This window comes from Schistocerca nitens, chromosome 5 (assembly GCF_023898315.1).
Source record: "Schistocerca nitens isolate TAMUIC-IGC-003100 chromosome 5, iqSchNite1.1, whole genome shotgun sequence".
Classification (NCBI taxonomy): Eukaryota; Metazoa; Arthropoda; class Insecta; order Orthoptera; family Acrididae; genus Schistocerca; species Schistocerca nitens.
In genome coordinates this window covers 373,386,743-373,412,455 of record NC_064618.1, presented here as the reverse complement: position 1 = coordinate 373,412,455, position 25,713 = coordinate 373,386,743, and the positions used below count along the sequence as shown (strand labels likewise).

Sequence of the window (25,713 nt, the reverse complement as noted above, 5' to 3'; positions counted from 1 at the left end):
ATGCGTTTTGCTTGATGCTGATAGAGATTCTGCAGGGGTGTGGCGTAGTCAACTGTGTGTGGCAACTGCGTGGGCTTGGCAAGTCAACTGTGTGTGGCAACTGCGTGGGCGTGGCAAGTCAACTGTGTGTGGCAATTGCGTGGGTGTGGCAGTGTTGACAATGTTCCGCGCAGGTGAAAGAACAGTGGTGTTTTGCACAGGGCTTGGCACATCACAGATGTGCAGGCACGGGGTGGGTTTCTTGGTTTATGAAAGTTGTTGCTCCAGTCAAGCACAGTGAAGTCAGAGTTGGATGTGATCGGGTGAAGTTGTCAGGTGAAGTCAGTTGGGCTCAGCCACTGCAAAGAAGGAAGGACGCCGAAGTTGATGCTGTGGTGCATGGCCACGAGCATTTCGTCAACAGTGGTAATATGTTTTCTGTATTTAGTGCAATGTTCTTGACGTAATTGTACAGTTGTAACACCACTAGTTAGAAGTACATGTTCACAATTGCAGGCCAGGTTTGAGGCTGTCCAGATGAAACTGGGTATTTTCCATGTTTGCGTTTAAAATCTGAGCAACCTGTGGCACCAAGGATGAAGCAAACAAATTTTGCAGGTGCTGCAGAAGATGCAGTGTCCGGGGCGAACAAATGTGAATCCGTACAGCCAGAGTATTGCAGTTCATCCTTTGCGTGTTATTTCTGCAAGGCGGGTACTGCGATGAGGTCCCACAGTAGATCGTTTATTTCTTTCAGTAATTCAGGACTAGCGTCCTACATTGAACCACAGTAGTGGAGCACCTCATTTGCACAATTGTGTGTATAGACAGTCGAAGAGTTGGTTGAGGAGCATTGTACTGTCCAGAACAGATGTTGGTGTGCATGCGAATTTGAGCACACGTCAGGTATTCAGAGATCACGTTGTCACAGGGTAGCAACATATCAGTGTGAAAATTACCTTGTATGCAGTCATTGCAAATTTTTGGAGTCACCAATGTAGGTATTTATCCTTATACTCGTTAGAGGTAAGAGAAGTAACTCAACAATTAAAAACAACATGAACTTTATTGTCTGAATAAACTGTGTACACAAGCGCAGAAGCATATGCCACAACAGCGTAGCACAGACTGCCATCCAAAGATCATAGAGCTGTCATTGTACATGCTTGGTGGACTATCAATAGACGCAACATAATCAATTCCTCGTTCCGTTTATATGTCAACCCTTCACAATCTGTTAAATGTTGGTTCTTGACATCAACATTTCATTTTATGTATATAATAAATATTTCCTCTTTAGATAATATTCTACAAGACTTCAGACTTCATTTGAGTCATTTATTAACACACAATGTTAAAATGGCACAGAAGTGCTCTCCTTGGGCCTTCATTAACAACTGGAAACTTGTATTTAAGAAACATACGAGATTCAACATTAACAATACTTGATGATGTCATTCAAGAATGCCTGGAGGTATTGCACACTTCATGGTCATTTTCACTGGCTTCCTCTCACTTTTTCATAGAGAAAGGGGCATGCAGACATAGCTCTCAACTTCCCGTTCATTATACTTTGCACAACTTCGATCTTTATTCATGCCCGATACACTGCCATACTGCTCCACTGAAAAGAAGCTGAAAATTACAAACTGACCAGAATAAACCTATAAAGTTAATGACACAATGTCTGAGACAATAGCTAGTTTATCTCTTTTGATAAATCAGTGCCAATAACTTGCACACTTATAACATCAGAAAAGAGAAATGTCACTCTAAATCTTCATTACCACTAGAGCATATGAAGATGGAAGCACTGATGATTACACTTTACTCATCCTACAAAATAACAGGAATTGTCATTATAAGCACCATGTGGAAACAAATATTAAGAAGACAGTACTGATATCTAACACAGAGGTAACAAAATAGTTGATGTATTCCTTCCTCTAGCTGGAAATGTTGTAGCTCATACCTCTTTCTCCTGCATAATATTATGAGAGAGTTTAGCTTTTAATACACATGTGAGAATCTGATTTTCCCTTATTTCTAGGAAAGTCCACGTTCTTCGACATCAAGAATTCTGCTTACTGAGCCACAAGATGGAAATACCACCAGATCAGCTAGTGACAATGTAAAATTGTCTCTTCAAGAAACACTTACAAGAGGTAACTGTTATTCTGTGATCATCTTAATTAATGTATCTCAGGTAGTTATTTAAATACAGAAATACAGAATAAAATTTATTGTTACACACAATTTAAAAACTGTTGTTTATCTTGTTTCAATTTATCACAATTACTAAGTGCAATAGCCAGTTTTTTATCTGTCAAAGTGTGAAGCCTTGATCATCATACCTAATACAGCTAACCATTCTGTAAAATAATCATAAATCATGCTTCCTTTTATCTGTACATATATTATACAGATGTTAACTCGAGGTTGTTGTTTTCCTGTGGCACGGGTTGGCATTGTAAGTGGCATAGGGATGGACTAGGATGTTGTTGAGGTTGAGTGGGAGATGGAACATCACTTTAGGAGGGATGGGAAGAATCTTGGGTAGGATGTCCCTTATTTCAGGGTTTGATTATAGAAAACCATAGCTCTGTTGAAAGATGTGATTCAGTTGTTCTAGTTCAGATTAGTACTGGGTGACAAAGGGGGATCTCCTTTGTACCCGGTTCTTCGGGGTGGTACGAGGAATGGGGAGGGGGATGGTATGGCACAGGAGACCTGTGTGTGGGCTAGGACTGGAGCATAGTGCTTGCCTGTGAAAGCCTGTGTGAGACTTTCAGCATACTAAGCAGTGGAGTTCGTATCACTGTTGATACATTGTCAACATCCAGGTGGCCAGGCTATATGGAGGGATTTTTTAGTGTGGAAGGGACAGCAGCTATTGAAATGCAGGTGCTGTTGGTGGTTGGTGGATTTAATGTGGACAAGGTGCAATTAGAGCCATCAGAGAGGAAGAGATCAACACCCAGGGAGGTGGCACGTTAAGTTGAAGAGGACCAGGTGAAGCGCATGAGAGAGAAAGTGCTGAGATCGTGAAGGGATGAGGATAATGTGTCTTGGCTCAGGGTACAGATCACGAGGACATCACCAATGAACCTGAACCAGATCTGGGATGTGGGGTTTTGGAGGCTAGGACCATAAAAAATTTGACATAGGAAGGCTCCATGGGGGTGTCCATGAGTTAGGATAAAGTTAGTAATGTGTATTAGGAATGAAGTAGTGGGTTTGGAGTCTGAAGGACATTGGGAGAGGTTCAATAGTGGCATAATCATGGGGATTAGAGATGTTTGTGTATTGGGAAGTGACATCAACAGTGACAAGCAGGGATGCAGTAGGTAAATGGGTGGGGGTGGTGGATAGTCTGTGAAGGAGAGTGGCATCTTTGACATGGGAGGCTAGATTTTGGGGAATGGGTTGCAGGTGCTCACCAATTTATCCCAGCAACCTATTGTAATGTACTGTTCCCACACCCTCCACCCAACAGTTTCTGACCCCTCTGTTCTATATCTCCCCCCATTTCATGTCCCCTCACCATCACTGTGCACCAGTCTCGACCGATGCATCCACTGGTCTTTTTCCCTTCCTCTGCTGTCCTCCTTTCCCACTTTCCATCCCCCCCCCTCCCTCTCTGTCTCCCCCACAGGCTCCTGACAATGCATCTGGCAGCTTGTCTGGCTACCATTTATTCCCCGCACACTCTTTTCAGACAGCAGTGACTTCTCCTGACCTATGCCCTGCTCTCTCTCCTCCTTCCCCACCTCACTTTGGATTGCTGCGTGCTTGCATTTGACATGGCACTACTGCATTCTGGCCAGAGATAGTGGTTTTTGTGTGTGTGTAAGGGGGGGGGGTCGCCTCGTGCACTTGCTTGCATGAATCTGTGTGTGTTTTCGTTTCTGAAGAAAGCTCTGATCAAAGGTAAATGTATAACAGTTTTTTTGTTGTGCCTTGTCTGCAACTCAGTGTGTCATCTTTATGTTGAGTAGCAATCTTTTCCTTATGTCCCATTGTTTGATTTCACCCGTAATAAGATTAATCCATTGAGCAACAGACTTTGATTTAACCACACTGCTGCTGATGTGGTTTAATGAGCAGCCCACACATATTCTTCACTCATAAACTGATCCATAAAGAGTGTTACCTTGTGAGAAGTAATAACATAATGTGTCAGTTCTGGATTGGGATAAACTCTATTTGGTTCCCCCAATCCTCCCTACCCCTAATTGTTTGTAGAGTCACTTTTTGCAGCCAAAGAAAGGCATCCTGGTATATTTTTCAATACTGATTTTGTTTGTAATATTATCGTCTTGCTAGGATGACTGAATCTTTGTTGATAAAAGTACCATTATTATTGGCTATTGTTTTCATGGTCTGTAAATGATTTCTAGAGGTGACATTAAGTTAGTGGGATAAGCTATGCCCCATTTACTTCTGAATGTTGCACATTATTGTATACACAGTTGATGTGACTTTATGTGCTGTGAGTTATAACTCTTTGTTACCGTCCTGTATTTCTGAATAAGATGTCAGAGATTTTTTACTTAAAACAGAGGTCCAGAAAATTAAGTAATTGTTATTATTCACGTTGTGGTGTAAATGTGACATTTTATGTGCTCAACTGGTATCAGGTGTACATGCCCTTAATCCGTGGCATCATACTGGCCTTTATTTTTTATCATCCTACCCTTTCTTGTTGTCCTTTATTCACTGACTGTGTGGAGAACCACCGTTTTCCTTATCTTATCAGTCTGTAATTTTTGATATCCTTCTATAATACCATATCTCTCACACTTGGATTCTCTTCTTTTCTGGTCTTCCTACAGTCCGTGATTTACTGCCGTACAATACAAACATACATTCTCAGAAATTTTTTTGTCAAATTAAGGCAGATGTTTGATACTAGCAGATTTCTCTTGGCCAGGAATGCCCTCTTTGACTATGCATTTCTGTCCTCCTAGCTTTGTATGTCGTATTATTTTGCTTCCACGGTAGACCAGCTTCTTCACACATGTCTAAGATGTTTGCTGCTAACATTTATATATTTGTCTAATGGTATTACTGTGTTAATAAGCATATACATTTAGGTGTTGTGAAATTGCCATTAAGCAGTTTTTTCAATATTGGCATGCTGTGCAAGACTTTTTGTAATAAGTCAAAAACCATAAAACGTTGATCTGTGTCGTCATTGATTCTAACAAAACAAGTTAATGAGCCATTCATATATCTTTTATAATGTACTATTTTTTTGAACATGTTTACTTTTCTTTCAGAAAAATGTATTTTTTAAGTGACTGTCAAAAGTATCTGCAGAGAAGCTGGAGATGCTGTAACCCACAGTAAGACCGCCTCCTGCTTCTGTAGTCTTAGGTTGAAAGTGAAATAAATATTTACATTTCTTTCATTACTGTTTTTGGGTATTTTAGGCTAACATGCAAACTTTGGATTCTTTTCATCAATGACCAAATATTTACTGGCGTGTTTACAAGTTAATAAAAAATAAATAATTTAATGAATAACTTTAACAACTCTCCAAATAGTAGAGACATGAGTCATTGAATGGCACATAAAAACAGTTGAGAACTCTGCTAGCTTTCACTCAAAGTATTTCCTTCCTCTGTTCTGCCTCACCCTTCCCAATTCACTTCATGGAAATTGTAACTGTGTGCTGCACAAGCTCACCAGTGCTGGTGCCTGTCTCAGATTCGTAACCCTTGCATCTGCTGTCTCTCCCTCCCACATTCAAATCTTGCCTCTATCTCACACAGGCTTCACCCACCCTTCCCCAACCCCCTCTCCCGCTCCCCATTTCCTTTCGCCCCTCGCCCCTCCACCTGACACAAACCCTCACCCCAGTTGAGCTACAGTTCCAGCACAGTGTATTCAGCTGGTACAATGCAGCCACACATGAACTTGTGGTGGTGGTGGTGGTGGTGGTGTGTGTCTGTGTGTAGTCTTGTTCGTGTGCCTTTCAATGATCCAATGCCTCTACAAGCAGGTATGCTGTTCTATCTATCTATATCCGAATCCCACTCCAGCTACTGCCGGGTCTGGGTGCTGACGAGTCCTCTCCATTTGGCTCGGTCCTCCCACCACTTTTCTTCCTCCACTTGCTGCCAGGTCACACCTCTCCTTTCAACAGATATTCTCACTCCCATTTTCCACCGTGTTCTTGGGCGCCCTCGAGGTCTTTTCCCATCGATCTTTAGTTCTTCCATAATTTTGGGGAGTCTCTGCCCATGCATCCTCTTAACATGCCCATACCATCTTAATCTCTTTCTTTCAATTTCTTCTCTCATACTTTCTTGTTTGAGGTCCTTTCTAATCTCTACATTCCTTACTCTGTCCATTCTTGTTTTTCCCTTAACTGCTCTGAGAAATTTCATTTCCCCTGCTTGCAGTCTGCTCCAGTCCCTTTCTGTCATTGTCCATGTTTCTCCACCATAGGTGACAATAGGGATGTAATAATTCTTATACATGCTGTTATTCTTAATTATTTGCAATCCATCACAATTTCCCATTACCAATTATTAAACAGTGAAGACCAGGACCAGAGCAGGATGCAGAAGGTCTAATCACACAAAACTGACCAACTAATTACAGGTTAGAAATTTACCATTGATGAATATATCTATAAAATGCCAGTCAATCAGGGCTAAGCACATGTAAATGTACACATCTGTTCTAACGTGCCCCACTTAACTGGTTAAATTAGCTCAAGCAGGGTCGCGACAAGTTTCCCCAAGTGAAATTCCCTGACCTTTCCCTGACTTCCTGACAAATTTTGAGATCTCAGTGGTAAGTAAAGACATAAACTGACAAACAAGTGTAAGGACTTCTGTACTTCTAAACGTGTGAGCAAAAATCTTAAGTACTAAAATCCACATCTTTTGTAATGAACAGTTTTTAGATGGAGAAAGCAAGCCATGTGGTATATGTGTTTCATTAAGATCACTGATGTTATTTTATTTCAATAAAACAAAACACATTTGGTGACAAAAATACGCATTTCGTTGGAGTCGCAAGACAGATGAAAAATACTTCACTGGTTTCAGAAACAACCTCCGAAAAAAGTAGGCCTCTTGGAAAAGGTGTATAAGGCAGGAAAGAGTTGTGTAAGCGAACACTATAGGTGACCACCAATAAAATGTTGTTTCTACTATGTTTGTTATTGTCAGTTGTTACCCATTCTGTTATGTCTTATTTTACAGATATTGTGCGGTTTTTCTTTCAAGGAATACATGAGTACATAGCATACAGATTGCCTGTGACTGCCACAATTTTCTTCTCCTTATCGTCCATACTTTCTATATTAAACTACTTTCAAAGTGCCAAATGTACTAGAATAAATAAAATGTCTGTAAAATGCCACACTGTACAATGTACTTGCAGTGAGACAGTCACAATTACTGAAATCCATCGCCCATGGCCTCTGGCCTGCCAAGGAGCAGCGGAGTCCTGGGTCCATGGATAAACCGCATAAATTTGCCACATTATGCCACACAAAAACAGAGCTGGTCTGCAGGCAGACCTGTGAGAACATTAGTGGGAAATTATAGGCTTCAGATTGGCATGCCCAATCCATTAGAGATACCCACAGAAACGGCCTGCAGTTTTGGCCTGTCATGGAAGTCTACTTGTGTGGCCAGCTATTCATATGTCACAGACACCATACTGATGAAATGAGACTGGTTAAGTGGGCAGAAGGGCAAAGAGAGGTGGGAAGTGAGAACAGGTTATAGAAGAAGTAGGAATAGGACTTTCTCAGACAGTGTTGTTGTGAATGTGGAAAACAGATTTGATCTGTTGTCACAGTTGGAAACTGATGAGCCACAAGCAGATGTAGGAGCAGACATTGTTTCAAAAGTAAGTCAGAAAAATTTGTTAAGAAGAAGAAATTTTTACTGTTAGGTAGTTCACATGGTAGAGGTGTTGGCCAACTGCTGCTGGATGAACTAGGGTCAGATTACCACATCACAAGTTTTTTTAAACCTAGTGCAAGTCTGGGTCAGGTGACAGAGGATGTAGGTTCACTTTGCAAAGACTTCACAAAGGAAGACACCATGGTAATAGTGGGTGGTGCAGGCAACAACATAGACAGGAACCCTAATTATTCAATGTAGAGTGACCTGGTAAAGATATCTTCAGCAATGAGACATACTTGTGTTGGGCTTGTGTCTGTCATGAGGCACCATGATCACACTCATTTAAGCTCTTCTGTTAGGAAAGTTAATGTAGAGGTGGAAAGGCTGCTTGGATCAGGTATGGGATCTCATATTGATGTGATTCATCTTGACTCTATTAGTAGGTGGGACTATACTAGGCATGGCCTTCACTTCAACAGGAAATAAAAGGGAAAACTGTCTGGGCTAATAGCAAATAACTTAAGTGGGGCACTATCACAAGTGGTAAAGTACCAGTTGTTAAAAATGACAGAACAGCAGTTTTTTGAGGCAGGGAGGGCAGAAACAAAAAATGTTCAGAGACAGGCTGAAAATGACATTCACTATGATAAAACAGGCAGTCAGAAAGCAAATTTTAACATACACAATTCATGCAGACAGCTTCTGACTGAAACTAGAGATACTCAAAAATTGACAGGACAATTATGTTCATCCAGCTGTAATTCAGCCAGTGTACAGAATCAGTTATCCTTATTGCATAAGAATATCTGAGGACTAAGGGATAAGCTTAATGAGTTGCTTATTTGTGTTGAAGAATTAGAGTTGAGCAAACCAATTGATATAATCTGCCTCCCTGAACATCATGTGACCACTGGTATAGATATGTTAAATGTTACAGGATTCAAGTTAGCTTCTTACTTCTGTAGAGAAAATACAGAGAAAGGAATTGCCGCATTTGTCAGAAACTGTTTTGATTTCAAGAATATTTATATTTATAAATTTTGCTCACAGCAGCACTTAGAAGCTTGTGCAACAGAAGTAGTATTTCATACTAAGGATATGCAGATCACCTTCAGGAAATTTTAACCTCTTCATAAAGAATCTGGAAGCTCCGTTGTCCCATCTCACAGTAAAAAACAAGGAAATAGTGGTTGCTGGTGATTTTAATGTGGATTTATTGTGAAGCTCTGTCAGTGAAATATTATTGCAATCAGTAACACAGTCATCCAATTTAGTTCCTACTGTGAACTTTGCAACCAGGCTATAAATGCTCTGAGATTGCTATCGATAATCTCTTTTTAGACAAATCTATGTAAAAATAGTTGTATCGCAAAACCAACAGTAAATGGGTTGTCTGATCATGACATGCAACATATTGTGTTAAAAGTTGAAACTTGTCAGGATAAAGAAAACTATTATATATGAGTACATTAGGGTAATAAATCAGTCAAAAATTGAGAAATTCAGGAAATGGCTCAAAGACATTAACTACAAAGATGTTGACAATACTTCTGACTCAAATGGAAAATACAAAGCATCCATTAATAAAGTTACTTCTGCTTTTGAAAACTGTTTTCCCCTAAAGGTAACTCAAATCACACAAGTCAAAAAATAAACCATGGACTACACAAGGATTAAAGATATCACGTGGGACAAAAAGGAGACTGCACCTACTATTGAGGAACACCTTTGATGTTAGCATTGTAATGCATTACAAAGACTACTGCAAAATATTGAAGCAAGTGACACAGAAATTACATGTGGTGTTCCTCAAAGTCCCATCTTGGGTCTGTTGATTTTTCTTGTGTACATTAAGACCCCTCGCCTGCCACACATCAGTTTTTGTTTGCAAATTATGTAAACGTTGAAATAAGTAGCAAGTCAAGTACAGATTTAGAAATAGCTGCTAATCAAATTTTCACTGACATTAATAAATGATTTAAAGCTACTTCACTGTCATCAAACTTTGAAAAGACCCACAGTACACAGTTCAGAAGCGGTAAGAGATTTCCTTCTAGCATGTGTATAATATATGAAGATATGCAGATCGAAGAGGTTGACAGCTGACATTGTTAAATTTCTCAGATTGCAACTCAATAATAAATTCAGTTGGGAAGGGCATAGCACAGAATTGCTGAAGCGCCAAAAAAAGTCTCTATGTTATGTTGTACAGGATCATATTCTGGGGTAACTAATCAAACCGAACAAAAGTTTGTAGCATGCAAAAGCATGTAACAAGAATCATTTGTGGCATAAATTCAAGAACATCATGTAGAAACCTTTCAAGGAACTTTGTATTCTAACCATTGCTTCTAAGTATATTTATTTCTTAATGAAATTTGTTGCAAATAAAATATCTCTATTCCCAACCAATAGCTCAGTACATAGTATCAATATCAGGAATAAGAACAATCTACATGAAGACCTAAAATCACTTGCCTTGGTCCAAAAAGAGGCCCATTATTCAGGTACACACATTTTCAATAAACTGCCAGCAACCAGTAAAGCTTGGTTTCAGATAAAGCACAGCTTAAACAGAGTTTGAAAGACTTTTTGATAGGCAACTCTTACTATTCTATAGATGAATATCTTAACAGGGACTGTTAGACTAGCTTAAGTAAAAATGTGTGATAGATTACAGTTTTGACAACATTTGGTCACAACAGTCAAGATTAGATATCTTGTGTCTGATAAATTTATTATAAGTGCATAACAGTATTTCATTAATTGTATTAGTTCTGTAAATATTAGCAGTTACAGTTAACTGTAATGTATGCACCTATTTTGACAATCTCCTGATAAATGATCAGGGTAGTAAGTATTATATTCAAATGTTTTACGTTCTTTATATTATACTTTCTGACATGTTCCACACCCACGAGAATCATCTCATTATTTGGGTCTGTGGAATGAAAACTGAATCTAATCTAATCTCATCTAATCTAGACTCTGATGAGCAATCTAAGCAACAGATAACTTGCCAGAATACTCTGAGAAATCAATACTAATGAGGATAGGTAGCAACTCACTGTAAAGATGATTGCTGAGCCACAGATAGGCAAATGGAAAAGACAATCACACACTCACAACTAAATTTTTGGCCACAGCCTTTGTCAGAAAATGAGAGCACACACACATTCACACAATCGCTCAGACACAACTCACGCACACATGACCGCCATCTACAGCTGCTGTGTCAACAATCTCTGAGAATCAGATCCGAATAAACAACTTCCCACACCTCCCTGTCTCTTGTCGGCAGCTGCTAGCCTAATGGCACAAAGTGGTGGCAGCACTGACTGCAGGCTGAGGAAAGTGATAGAAATGCAAGAAGCAGTAAGAATGTTGGAGTAGGGAAGCGGAGCACATACTCAGCTGCCCCCAGCCAGTGATGATGGATGGCATCGCAGTAAACAAACAATTACACCTACTGAAATGAAAACGAGATTTTTTTTTAAAAAAAAGATTGCCCTGATACATTTGAAATTCTCTGATATTTTCTGATTTCCAGAACTTGTGGCAACCCTGTTAAGTTAAGTGCTTAAGCTGAACAACCAGAACTAGGCCAACTAGAGATGAATACTGAGTGTTGGTTACATTATGCAAGATTCTTTTGGACATTTACTGTGTAAAGGTCAGCACTTGAAATAGCCTTACTAAGAATATTGCAGAATCAACAATTCATTAAGGTACTAAACTGTACAGTACAACCATACTTTAGTGAAAAAAAACTATTCTTCTGCACACTTGTCACCTGACTGCCAATAAATAATACATTCCAACTGTTAAATCCTGCCTAGTCATCAAAGATGGGGTGTCTAGGAAGCCTGCTTTCTTGTATTGCTAGACAACATTTCAAGCAAATTGTATTAATGAGTTTTATTAAAAAAAGTAAATGACAATTTTAACTCTGAATATTACACAGATGTGTCGCAAGCTGGGGGTGACATGCCAAATAATCAATGTCCTTCAGTATAACAATGCCAAGTTTGAGCTACATAGAATGTACAAACAAAGTAACAGAGTGTTGATGCTTCTATTCAGGTCGACAGTCTTGAAGCTTCTCTTCGACTGGGCTGTGACCGGTCAGGTGCGGTGCTTATGTCTTTGCATAGAGGCTGTCCTCTTTGCATAAAGGCTGCTGCTGTTGCGCTGTCATCCTGCAGAGGGGTCGGTCAGCGTGCAATTGGCTGACGTCTTGTCACAGCCCTCCCTGCTCTATCATTCCGGACTGGCGTGCCGGCATTTGACTTTACACCATAACACCAACATAATAAAGTTATTCAAAAACTTTGGCTCCATTCAGTGTCCTACCTGTCCTCTATTTCAAGGCTTCCCCACGTCTCCTTTTCACCCCTGCTGTCTGTAGGTGCTGGAGGATATTAAGTTAATTGTGACCTTGTGCATTTACGGCAATGTTGAAGAAGTTTTACTTGAGGCTCTCCCAACAGTGTAATTGCAGAAATGGTTCTCAGGCAAAATGTTGGATGTCATTGTGAAACCCCAAAATATTTCATCGGGCCAACTGACCAACATCTTTAGGTATGATGAACACACTGTTTATGCCATTCTAAGTGGGAAATATACAAGCATGAAGTTGCCAAATTCAGTAGCCAATAGCAAATATTTCTTGATGCTATCAAGCAGCACTGCTACCCATCTGTTAGTCAGTAAATTGAAGAGCTTAGCTCATGGAATTTAGCTCATGTGATATGTGGATATTATCTTTGCAATCTGAGACCACAGTATTACAAGGCTTGGTATATTTATATGATATCTCAGTTCTCTTTATCCTAACATCAGATTGACAATGGAGATGGAGAAAAATGGCAAACTATATTCATGGAGGAAAGAGGATTGCACCTTGGGTCACACTGTGTGTACCATAAACCAACATGCATAGACTTAGATTTACAGACCATCAACTATTACTATCCTTCACAATAAAACTATCCTTCACAATAAAGTGTCATGCTTATGGATATTCTGGATGGGAGATTTTCCCTGCCTTAAACCCAGTGTATTTCAGACAACAGGAGGGTCTAGAAGAAAGTGAAGAACAAAGTTGAATGGTCATCTTGCCATATTGCAGTGGTGTTTCTTTGAAAATAGGGAGATTACTGGAAATACAAAGTTTAGTGTCTCTTCTATAAACCACTCCCCCCCCCCCCCCTGCCCACCCATCCACCCCACCCCTCTGCATTTGTGAAGACTTGGTGTTTGTAAGATTCCTTGTAGCTCCAGGTAGTTGTACATTGGTAAACTTGTTGCACCATGGAAGATAAGTGTTGTGAATAAGACAATGAATTTTGCAGTAGAGTGTTCTGAATATGAACACAAGTTCCTTTGCATGCTTTTTTCTAAGTATGATTTTTTTTATTCGCATGTAATAATTTGTAAAAACACTGAATAACACCTACAGTGGATATGTTACTCATATATGTGTGCTTTCCACTACTACAGGCTCTAATGTTTGTGCCACTTGCCCTGATCATACATGAAAACATTGCTATGAGTTTAATCTATGAACTGAAAAAAAATTGGGTTGGGAATGAACAGAACATATTAAAGAAGCAAATCATATTTTATTTTCTTGATATTACTGTTTCCATGTGAAATGTTTCATGACACAAAGCTTACTATATTCCTTACTAGAATTTTCTAGCAACTTTTTTGTTCTGTTTTTGTATTAAACTTCTGGTGTTCATTTACAAAGTAAGCTATCTGGAAGATCCAGGTGCAAGACCTGCCCAATCCAGACACCAAGCACTCCTGCCTGATCAGAGGCCAGGCAACTTGTGAAAGCACTCATGTCATATACCTGCTGCTGCAATTATCGCACAGCTTTTTATGTTGGTATGACTACGAACCAGCTATCCATCAGGGTGAATGGCCACTTTCAAACTGCAACCGAGAGTAGTGTGAACCAATTTGTGGCACAACATGCAGCTGAATATTACATGCTTCATTTCAATGATTGCTTCACAACACAGGCTATCTATATCCTCCCCTTCACCACCAGCTTTTCTAAACAGTGTAGATGGTAGTTATCCTTACAACACATTCCCCACTTTTGGAATTGTCCCGGCCTTAACCTATGGTAACATACTGTTCTCACACCCTCCAACCAACCCTCTCCAACTCCTATGTCATACACTTCCTCCGAGTTTATATCCTTTCACCCTCACTACTCTGCCAGTGCACCCAGCAGTCTTTTCCCCGTCTCTGTCCCTCATCTTTCCCGCTCCCCAACCCCCTCCCTCCTTTCCTCCCCCACAGTATCCAGACACTGTATCTGGTAGCTTTGTTCAGCTATCAACTAGTCTCCACCAAGTGGTGCTGACTCCTCTGCCCCCACCTATACCCCTGCTACCCCCAAACCTTCCCTTTCCCCACTCCACACTAAATTGCTGATTGGGTTTGACACACCATCATTGCTTATTGGCAAGAGCAGCTGGAGATAGAGGTCATGTGTGCATGAGGTATGCTTGTGTGCTTGTGTGATTTTGTGTTTGTGTGTGTGTGTGTGTGTGTGTGTGTGTGTGTGTGTTTGTGTTTCCTTTTTTGAAGAAGGCTATGGCTGAAAGATAAATGTGTAACAGTCTTTTTATTGTGCCCATCTGCAACTCAACATGTCATCTTTATGATGATTAGTGATCTATCCTTTGCATAATATTGTTATATTGTTGATATTCCTTTCTGGATTTTCCATTGTTGTATATTATTATTTATTATTCACATATGGGCCCAATAGGACCTTTTTTATGGTTGGCCATCCTTTGTGTCAAAATTTGTTTCATCCTTCCAGAATGAAGTCTCTTCTATTCATCAGACCCTGTACAGCGTTCCAGTCCGGTTTCTAATTTCCCTCTGACCAACTGTCCAATCAAATGTCTTTTGCCTGAATGTCTTTCTATCTGTAACTTCTGCCTGTGTTATGCTGGCTACTTTAAGATCCTCCTTAATTGCAGCCATCGATTTAATTGGCTCAATTTTGGTCTTACTTCTGTTTAGATTGAATTCTACTTTTTTGTCAACCTAGTGGGTGCCATTATTTTAGTGTGACCATAAAAGTTGAGTCTTTGTTTTCTCATGCCACCATGTATGTCTGTACATTCTTCTGTTTCCTTATTACTTCTCAGCCTATAAGATTCCCCATCAGTAATTTTTGAGCCTATATTCCTAATTATTTTTCTTTCTTTCTTTCTTTCTTTCTTTTTAATTTCTTCAGTATCCCTCTCTCTATTATTTAAAATTAAATTTTCTGCTCCTCAATGACTTTCAGGTTTGATTACAGAGCTGTACTGCCTAAGTTTACTGAATTTAGGATGTGATTTTTTATTATAAATATTGTGTGTTAATCTGAATGCAGTTGTCATTTTATGACAGCAAACATCATTTGCACCTTTTTCCAAATCGTTTTCATGTATGATTTCCCCCAAGTATTTAAATTGAGAAACCCTTTTTATTTTTCCATATTTCGTGTTTAGAAACGTTTCTGTTTGTTCCATGTCATATATTCCGTTTTTTCTGATGATATTTGTAGTCCTATTTTTTCCACAACTACTTTAAGAATTTCTATTTGTTTTTGAGCTGTGGTAATATCCCTAGTTAAAATTGCCACATCATCTGCAGAGGCGAGGCAATCTACTCTAATATTACTTCTACCTAACTTGATTGATTGATCTATATTTTTACTCAACTTAATTCTGTAATTACATTTTCCAAAACACAGTTAAACAATAATGGGGAAGTCCATCTCCCAGTCTAACACCAGTCTTTATATCAAATGGTTCAGAAATTTCTCCCATGAATTTAACTCCAGAGCTAGTGTCAGTTAACATTTGCTTAATGAGTGTTAGTATTTCATTATCCAGCCCTTGTTCCTTTAAAATTTGGAAAGGAGATTCACGATCAACTGAGTTGTAGGCCTTTTTAAAATCCACAAATGTATGTACAGTATTGTTACTACAAATCCTTCAGTGCCTAAGGATTAGTTTTAAATTAAGAATTTATTCCAGACAGAATCTCTTTGGTCTAAAGCCTGCTTGGTGTTCACCAATTTTAGATTCTAACTATTCTTGGCCTCGACCAGGTAAACATTGTGAGAGAATTTTGTTTGTGACCTGGAGAAGAGAGATTCCTAGGTAATCATTAAAAAATTTTCTGTCCCATTTTTGATGTAATGGATGAATTAGGGTAGTTTGAATTCCTTAGGTTTTTTTACTCAGTTTGCCAGATTTCTCTTATTAGTTGAGTGATCTCTTTTATAGTGTTAGAGCCAGCTGATTTTAGTAGTTCTGCAGCTATACCGTCTTCTCCGGGTGCTTTACTGTTTTTAAGTGTTACTTCGATTTTGTCAGGTTCTTCAGAGTTAGGATTGGCATTATTAGTTTGCTGTGATTGGAATTTATTTGCTGGTTCTGGACAGTTTAATAGTTTTTCAAAATAATTAGCAAGTACCTTACAATTTTCCTGGTTGTTAAGAGCCAAAGTGCCATTTCATTTTTGAAGCAAAGACTTTGAGGTTGGTAACCAGTTAGTTTTGTTTTGAATGTTTTATAAAAGTTTCTTGTATTGTTCTTTTGGAAGTCTCTTTCGATTTTTAAAAGTTGGGCTTTCGCAATCCATATTCCACAAATGGTGTTTTCGTTTCTTTCAAAGTGGAATTAAATTTTGTGCTGTTTTGATGAACATTTCTTTTAGGCTTTGCCAATTGCGGGATTGTTTTTTGTCAAGTTTGTGTGTTCGAGTTGAGGTTATTTTAGCAGTGTAAATTTTGGGATAATATTTTTTGTCTCTAAGAGTTTTTTAGATTGAAGTTTTACTTTTATTTGCATTAAATAATAGTCAGAATCAATATTAGCCCCTTTCCTAACTCGGACATTTAAATTTTGTGTGTAGTTAGAGTACGAAATTCGTACATGATCTTTGTTTAGAAGGGTTCTCTTCAAAATGTGTTGACATTATTTTAAGATTAAAATTTTTGCACATTTCAACAAGCTTTTGGCCATTTTGGTTTGTCCATTTATGCGCAGGAAATCCACCCACCGTTTTCTTATATTTTTTCTCTTTACCCAATTGAGCATTAAGATCACCTATTACAATTTTAACATGGTTTGGGGGAGTTTTTGAGATGATGCTTTCTAATGTTTCCCAAGCTTCATTAACTTCTTCACATTTCTTACGGTTATCCTCATTGACTGGCATATTGGCATTAATTAAAGTTTATGCTTTATTTGTACATTTAAGAGAAATTGTCATTAGTGCATTATTAACGGGTTTACCTCCGTTATTGAATTTAAAATATTTTTGAAGACTGCAAAAGCAACTCCCAAATGTGGTGTGTTATTAAGTATTCTTTTATCTGTTTTGCTTTTAAAAAGACAATAATTGCCAAAATCCATGATGTTATTGTCTGTCATTCGTGTTTCTTGAAGCGCCAAAGTTTGAATCTTCTCTTCTCCCAATTTATGAAGTTTACTTGGTTGCAAAAGTGGTTGTATGTTAAGCATTGTAAAAAATGTATTTGTTTCGCTTTTAAGTTGCCCAGAGAACTCCGACTTCCTCTGTTGAATCACATTGCATTTTAACGTGGCTGCTCCAGAATCCGAAAGACCAGTTGCGCCAGTAATACTGGTGGTGGATTGACCATGTGGGGTAATATTGTGATTATCAAAAATGATCCATCGTGATTGTACCTGGAATCAAGTGGGATTGAGTAGACTCATTGAGTAAACTCATAGACTGAAAGTGTTAGTTCCAGAATATAAATTTCAGTCGCACAACTGATGGACAGACACTGACCACTTTGCCACTTACTGCAGAGAGTGTTTGGTTTTGTTTTGCCGTGGTCCAGGACTGCTTATTCTGTATTCACAGCTGTCCATCATATCTGATGGAAGATTCACTTTCCGCCAGCTGTGACCCAACCAATACCCTAGGCAAGGTCGGCTTCTTAGACTTTTAGTTAAAAGTCTTGAAGCCTGGACCATTGTTTTATATACATAATTAAGTTTCTCCAGAACCCTCAGAGTGCAGTCCTACTCACACTTGTCCAGTTTTTATAATATACTGTTTTCTGTCCACAGCTATATCTGAATAAGTGAATGCCATGTATATTTCACCCCGGCAACTGTCTGATTACCTCCTCCTTTACAATGTGTGACTCCAGAGAGGAAGTTAAATGTATTTGTCATGTTCAGTCTCGTGGCGTTATCTTTGCCCGAAACACACTCATGAAATCACTGATTTTTGTAGGTTCTCTTTCTCATGATCTAGTTGATGTATTAAGAGACAGACTGTGCTTCATATTTTTAAAATATTCCAAGTAAACTAAGACAAGGACATAAATCCAACAGGTCACTTTCGAACATAGTTACATGCCCCCATATTCGTCACCACTCCCACCCCCATCCCCAGGGGTATTTGACTCCCACAGTATTTTAATATGAATAAAGAGTTGTGCTTATATCAAATGTGGATGAATTGCTCCAGGTGTTTCTGAGTTATGCTTTTGTCGGCCTTTTCACCTGTACCCTCACAGTGGTGTCTTACTGGCACATTAATTTTTACCGGACAACAAGTGATACACACGCCAAGTTTGGTAGAAATTGCTTCAGGCATTACAGAAATATGCTGATACATCACTGTCTTTGCCCCATCATGTCCCCCACACCTATGGGCAAAACAAATTTGGAAGTGTCACCAATGAGCTTAACAAACTGAAAAATATGTTTTTGGTGAATCAAATGTATTGTAACAGACACTTTCTCAGCAGGTAATTTACGCACATTGCACCTGCAGGGATTGTAATGCAATCTGCTAAGCACAGCTATCATGCAGGAATTCCAATTGAACAGGCAGTCAGTGCTCTGCGCACATCACAGTAAGGGAGAACTACTTTTACACCTCCATTACTATGTGAGGTACTTACCTGCAAAGTGCTTCTTTCCAGACAATTAGTGATATGTGTACCAAGTTTGCTTTAAAATTGATCCAGTGTGAAAAGAATAGATTGTTACTAACCCCATAGAGGACTTGTTGAGTGGCAGACAGGCACAGTGCAAAAGACTGCTAGAGATTATTCAGCTATCCAACTGAGTCCTTCACCAGACGTAGACAAAACAAAACCCACATACATTCACACAAGCCCAATTCACATGCAAACGCACTTACACTTGGCCACTGTTGCCTCCAGGTGCTAAGGACTGACTGTGCCTGCATCTAAGCTGAGCAGCAATCTTTGCCGGGTGGGCTATGGCATCTCTGAGGGATGGAGAGGAGAAGGGCTATCACTGTGGGTTGTGGTGGGGACAGGATGGTGGGGCTGCTAGGTGAAGCATTCAGAGGGTGTGTGCTGTTGTGGGAGGGGGGTGGTTGTAGGGTTGGAATATGATGAGGAAAGAGGATAGATATGTGGAGGACAGGAACCAATGAAGTCTGAGGCCGGGCGGGGGGTTACCTGAATGCAAGATATGTTGAAGGAGGCGAGTTCCCATCTTCACAGTTCAGAAAGGCTGTGAAAGAGTCACTGGAATCAAGCACATTGTTTTGGGTGACATGCTCAGCAATTACGGGCTCCAGCTGTCTCTTGGGCACAGTTTGGTGGTGACCATTCATGTGAACAGACAGCAGGGTAGTTGTCGGGTCCACATAGAATGCAGCTTAATGGTTACAGATATGCTGGTAGATCACAGGGCTGCTTTTACATGTGGCCCTGCCTTTGATTCAGTAGGAGATGCCTCTGACAAGACTGGAGTAGGTAGTAGTGGGGGATGTACGGGACAGGTCCTGGACCTATGTCTGTTGCAGGATTACGAACCATGGGTCAAATTGTTGGAAGCAGAGGCAGAATAGGCATGGACAACAACATTGCATAGGTTTGGTGGGCAGTGGGAGGGTTGAGAGAGGTAGTGGGGAGGATATTTCTCATTTCGGCACAAGACAAGAGGTAGCTGAAATCTTAACAGAGAATGTCATGTAATTGCTCCAGTCCTGGGTGGTACTGAGTCACAAGAGGGGTGCTCCATTGTGACTAGACGATGGGTATGTGAGTGTGGTAGGTGACTGGGGAGACAAAGCAAAAGCAATCTGTTTCTGGAAGGGGGGGGGGCGGCAGTGGGGGAGCTAATTTCAACATGTGAAGGCCTCAATTACATATATGGAGGAGGAGGAGGATTGCAGTTGAGACACTTGGCATATTTGGAAAGGGACTGCTTGTCACTGCAGATGCGATGATCCTGGGTGGATGGCTAAGCAGTATAGAAGCGACTGCTTGGTGTGGAATGGGCAGCAGTTCTATAAGCAAAGGCATTGTTGGTGATGCATAGTTTTGATGTGGGGAGGTACTGATGTAGCCATCTTTGAGGTGGAGGTCGACAATGAGGAAGGTGACTTGTTGGGCTGAGGGGAACAGGGTGAAGAGAATCGAGGAAAATATGTAGAGATCCTGGAGGAATGTGGATAGGTTTGTCCTCAGCCGCCACCACCCGCCCAACCCACACAGTATCCTTGTCCATCCTTATTTCACCATGTTCCCAACACATGCGCAAGCACGCACGTGTACACCCTTCACCCTTCCCCCCTCCACACACACACACACACACACACACACACACACACACACACACAGCATACTGTGCTTTTTGTAATTGTGCATCACTGGTATAAGCTGCTAATTTATTACTACAGAGATGATAGTATTTAAGCCACTTAATCAATAGGTGTAATGCGTAAGAGTTCAATGAATGCATGTAAAAATTGATTCTGCTTGTCAGTGGGAAGTTATTCAACTTGCATATATTGTAACAATTAATGCAGAACCTGAAATGAGCTGTATCCTCATTGGAGAGTAATCTGTGGTATAATGTATAATAGCTGTTACTGGTGGTTCAGATTCTGTAGGAACCTTTAAACAGTGTAATACATAACACTTAAGCCTATTTTGTTCTCTCTGCACATGCATATGAACTGCCCTGTTGTGGGTTCCTGTAGCATTCAGTATTTTGCTGGGCCACAAAATACTTAGAATGGCACACATTAACCAGTTTTTGCAGTATATTGCTCTCATGGTGACCCATATCACACCTCAGCTCATAACTCATACTCACTGGGCGACTGCTGTGGATTCACCATGACTTGCAGGTTGACTTTTCTAATACTTTTGACCCCTGGACTCTTAATTAAAGTTGTGGATTTAGTGTTCAAACATCCTCACTAAAAATCACTCTCTGGGCTTCCTCCTCCTCCTCCCCCCCCCCCTTTTCAACTTCCCCCAACTGTCTTTTTTTTTTTTTTTTTTTAATTTGTTTATTACAGTTGATCAGGAGCTTGAAAGATAGTCCTTTAATACTCACAGATGGCAGCTACTATTTTAAGAGTATATAATTCATTAATTGAGTTTTTGCATTGCAGAGGGATGTAACATATGTGATTTATTTAGTCTTCTCTACAAATTAGTATTAGTTTTGCAGTGGAAAATGTGTGTGACTCAAGTAATACAGTATGTACATGGCAATGAGAGGAATGCTCTGTGATAGTGTGATTTAGAAGGAAACAGATGAAGACTGTCATATACTCATTGCTAATTAGCAATGAACTATGTAAATGCAGTGCATGACATCCTTCTTTCCTGAGATGGGGATGTTAAAGATTAAGGAACAGAGGCTCTAAGATAGTTCCAAAATGTTCCTCTCTTACTAAAGGCATGATTTCAGTTGATTAGGCAACATAGTACATTAAGCAACAGTTGATCAACAACAGTCACTAACAGCAAAAGAAACATTAAGGTGGTTTCCTTATATTCAGGCATGCTGATTTAATTCCTGCATGATCTTTCAAGTACAAATATCTCCCAATTTTTTTCCAGATCCAGATGCTATCTTATTAACTCATACACCACAAAATGAAGATCCAGAATTGACGGTAAGTAATATTCTTCATTATTCTGTAATACTCAAAATTAGATATAATTCAGTACAAGTTTTAATGTAGAAAATTAAAATGAATATTTTAGTAGAAAGCGCAACTGTGATAGTCAGTTTCACTTTCGTATTCATATCAACTGGTCAGTGCTGCATCTGTATTGTGAGAAGTCATTGCTTCTCATAGTAACAATGTAAATTAAGTCTGTCCTGACAACCCATTGCTTGCAATAAAATGTAACACTGCCATATGCCTTACAGATGGAATGACTGAAAGAGAGAGAAAAAATTAAAGTAAATCAAAGAAAACAATCCTTCTCTCTCTCTCTCTCTCTCTCTCTCTCTCTCTCTCTCTCTTTCTTTCTTTCTCTCAGTAACTGTGGGTCTTTGAATGGACTGACTACAGCCAGTTTGATGGCACGTTTTGCTTAGTTTCTTGTAAAATCTGGCATATATCTCCCATAATGAAATATTCATTTTGTCAAGTCCCTATACCTTTGTGAAACTTCCTTTTGATTAAAATTTTGTGCCAGATGAGGCCTGATCCTTGCCTTTTTAACAGTGCAGATACTCGGACACAATTCACAACACAATCCACTGCTTCAGTTTCCCATTACCTCTCTCCTAGTTTCCAAACACAGCAGATACTCTCCTATGTGCATTACTAGAAAGATCACTTGGGGGAAAGGGTATGGCAGAAACAGAGAGGTGCTGTTTCCAAACTAAATAATTCACCCTCCCCCCCCCCCCACCACCACCTCTTAGTCACACCCCCCACACCAACCTTTCCACTGCCCAGCACTCGGCCCTCCCTCCACCCATACCGAGCGAGGTGGCGCAGTGGCTAGCACACTGGACTCGCATTCGGGAGGACGACGGTTCAATCCCGCGTCCGGCCATCCTGATTTAGGTTTTCCGTGATTTCCTTAAATCGCTCCAGGCAAATGCCTGGATGGTTCCTTCGAAAGGGCATGGCCGACTTCCTTCCCCGTCCTTCCCTAATCCGATGAGACCAATGACCTCGCTGTCTGGTCTCCTTCCCCAAACAACCCGACCCAACCCTCCCTCCACCCGTCTCTAGGTCCCCACCACCCAGCTCTCGGCCCTCCCTCCACCCGCCTCTAGGTTCCCCCATTGCCCGCCTCCAGGTCCCCCCCTACCCGCCTCTAGGTTCCCCCCTACCCGCCTCTAGGTCCCTGCCTCTAGGTCCCCCTCACCTGCCTCTAGCCCCCCCCCCACCACTAGGTCCCCCCCCCACACGCCTATATGTCCCCCCCCCCCATCTGCTTCTAGGTCCCCCACCCATCTGCCTCTATATCCCTGCCTCAAGGTCCCCCGCCCCCACCCACCACTAGGTGCCCCCCCCTCCCACCTGCCTCTAGCTCCCCTTCCACCCATCTCCAGGTCCCCCCTTGCCCGCCTCTAGGTCCCCCCTTGCCCGCCTCTAGGTCCCCCCTTGCCCGCCTCTAGGTCCCCACCACCTGCCTCTCGGCCCTCCCCCCACCCACCCCTCGGCCCTCCCCCAACCTGCCTCTATGTCCACCCTCCTGTCTCCCAGTTCCCCCCCCCCCCACCTCTCCACATGCCCCACTCCATCTACTTCACCACCGACAGCCTATTGGACCGCCCCACTCAGCTCTCAGCACCCCCTACCGCGCTCACCTCTGGGCCTCCATGACCTGCCTCTCGGCCTCCTCCAATCTACCTCTCAGCCTCATCCCCCCCCTCCCTTCCCCACCCAATGTCTGCCTCATGGCCAGCCCCGTCTACCTTGCTCCCTTCTGACTCTCGGCCAGCCCCATCCACCTTGCTCCCTTCTGACTCTCGGCCAGCCCCATCCACCTCGCTCCCGTCTGCCTCTCGGCCAGCCCCGTCCAGCTCTCTCCCGTCCGACTCTCGGCCGAACCCGCCTGTGCCTCTCTCTCTCTCGGCCGAACCCACCTGTGCCTCTCTTTCTCGGCCGAACCCGCCTGTGCCTCTCTCTCGGCCGAACCCGCCTGTGCCTCTGATCCCTCCACCCGTGCCGCTGCTCACTCCATCTATCCATCTATCTCTCTGCCCCCTGTGCACCCTTCTGCCCACACTTGTACCACATCGCTCATCGACACCACCACCACCAACAATACCTCTTTTGCTCTATCACCCTCTTTTTTGTGTGTGTGTGTGTGTGTGTGTGTGTGTGTGTGTGTGTGTGTGTGTGCACGTGCACTTAAAAATCCTTACGTACAGTATTTATTGAAGTAACTTTGCACTACACTCCTGAAATAATCAAGCAATTATATTAAGCTCCCACTCCTTCACATTTCTTCATCCATGATTTCTGAAGTAACTTTGCACTACACTCCTGAAATAATCAAGCAATTATTTTAAGCTCCCACTCCTTCACATTTCTTCATCCATGATTTCATGCTCTTAATCTTGTCTCTCCTTGTAGAATCTTGCAAAACTCGCTGATGAGATAATGTTCACAGTTGAACAATACTGCTATCTCCACTACTTTATGTTATTTACATGTACTTACTGAAACAATAGTAATTTGGCTGATTAAGAAGAAAACTATGGAAACCTCCTGAAAATATGCAAACTATTTCTGCACTTGATGAGTAGGTTCTTTTAACTTAACTGTAAATATTTATTTCATTATTGACCTTTATGTTGTAAATCATACATTTGCATTTTAAGAATTATATCTTGTGAATGTTACAGAACCTGAAAGATCCTACTCTCACACGGCATACAGAGCAGTTCTACCTAGCTTGGGCTGATAGACGAAAGCGTGCCCACTCATTTCCTGGTAAACTGAATGTTATGTGTGTCTTTTTTTAAAAAATGAAATAATAGTTTGTGTTGAAGTATGACATTACAAATTTATGCCTCCTTCTTTTATAGTTTTCAAGCCAAGTTTCTTGCAAGTGTCATAGAGGAAATGTGAAACACTCAACTTGATGTTCAGGGCTCATTCTTTTTTTTCCATTTCAATGGTCTCAGAAATTACATCTGAAGAAGTTACCTTCAAGTAATCATCACATAATATGAATAAGTATTTTCATAAGATATACTGAATGTTGTGTTTTATACATTAATTTTAATATTGTTCATATATATCTGTTCAAAAGAAAATATGATTACATGCCTGCTTTAAACAGGCAAATTATTTTTTTCTATAAGTTTCAATGTTTATATTTTTTGTACTCTGAATTAAAAATTTTATGAATGGAGAAAAATACAAAAACTCTCAAAATTACCCTGATTTAAAAATAATGCGAAGTAGCTTGACATGTTTGGTATGTTTAGTGATACCCACACGTGACTAGCAGTGTTATCAGACTAGAATAGACAACACAGTGATGTAAAGGATATTTTAATTACACATCCCAATGCAGGAAACTGCAATAGCATCCAAAGGATGTGTTGAAAACTAAGGCAAGTAGAAAAACTGAAGCATTAAGTAAATAGACAGAAGAATGGGAGCAGTAAATTAAGGGAACATAAATATTCGATGCAATTCAATGTTACCATAAACCATAGAGGATGGTAAGAGCTATGGCTAAGGAGATCGGAGCGCTGAATAAGACGTAATGTACAAGAGAAGACAGACATTACTCAAAGAATCTTATCTTAATCTTAATTGAACTAACAAAAGAACTTGGTAGGACATAATAATAAAGTTTAGGGCACACTGTATAAAGAACAACCAATACCAAAAGGAGGGGGGAGAGAGAGGGAGAGGGGGGAGTGATAGAGAGAGAGAGAGAGAGATGGATGGAAATTGGGTATAGATACGACGTAAACAAACTTCTTGAACTGACAGGTATGGGAACGTATGCCATCAGGAAGAGGATAGAGTAAAAGAGGAGCATACTGTGTAAGCAAAGTATATATAACACAAGCCAAGT

At 40.6% G+C, this 25,713-nt stretch overlaps 1 protein-coding gene across 2 annotated transcripts in view; it reads left to right on the top strand.

The window, feature by feature from the left end:
* LOC126260044 (uncharacterized) overlaps positions 1-25,061 on the top strand; it is a 350,981-nt gene extending 325,920 nt beyond the window's left edge. For both annotated transcript variants that reach the window (XM_049957226.1, XM_049957227.1), the window contains exons 10-13: positions 2,030-2,144; positions 21,763-21,818; positions 24,524-24,611; positions 24,707-25,061. In XM_049957226.1, coding sequence (XP_049813183.1) covers positions 2,030-2,144; positions 21,763-21,818; positions 24,524-24,611; positions 24,707-24,738 — 291 coding nt within the window. In that variant the 3' untranslated portion in view covers positions 24,739-25,061. The remainder of the gene's footprint in view (positions 1-2,029; positions 2,145-21,762; positions 21,819-24,523; positions 24,612-24,706) is intronic.
* Positions 25,062-25,713: the final 652 nt, after the last annotated feature.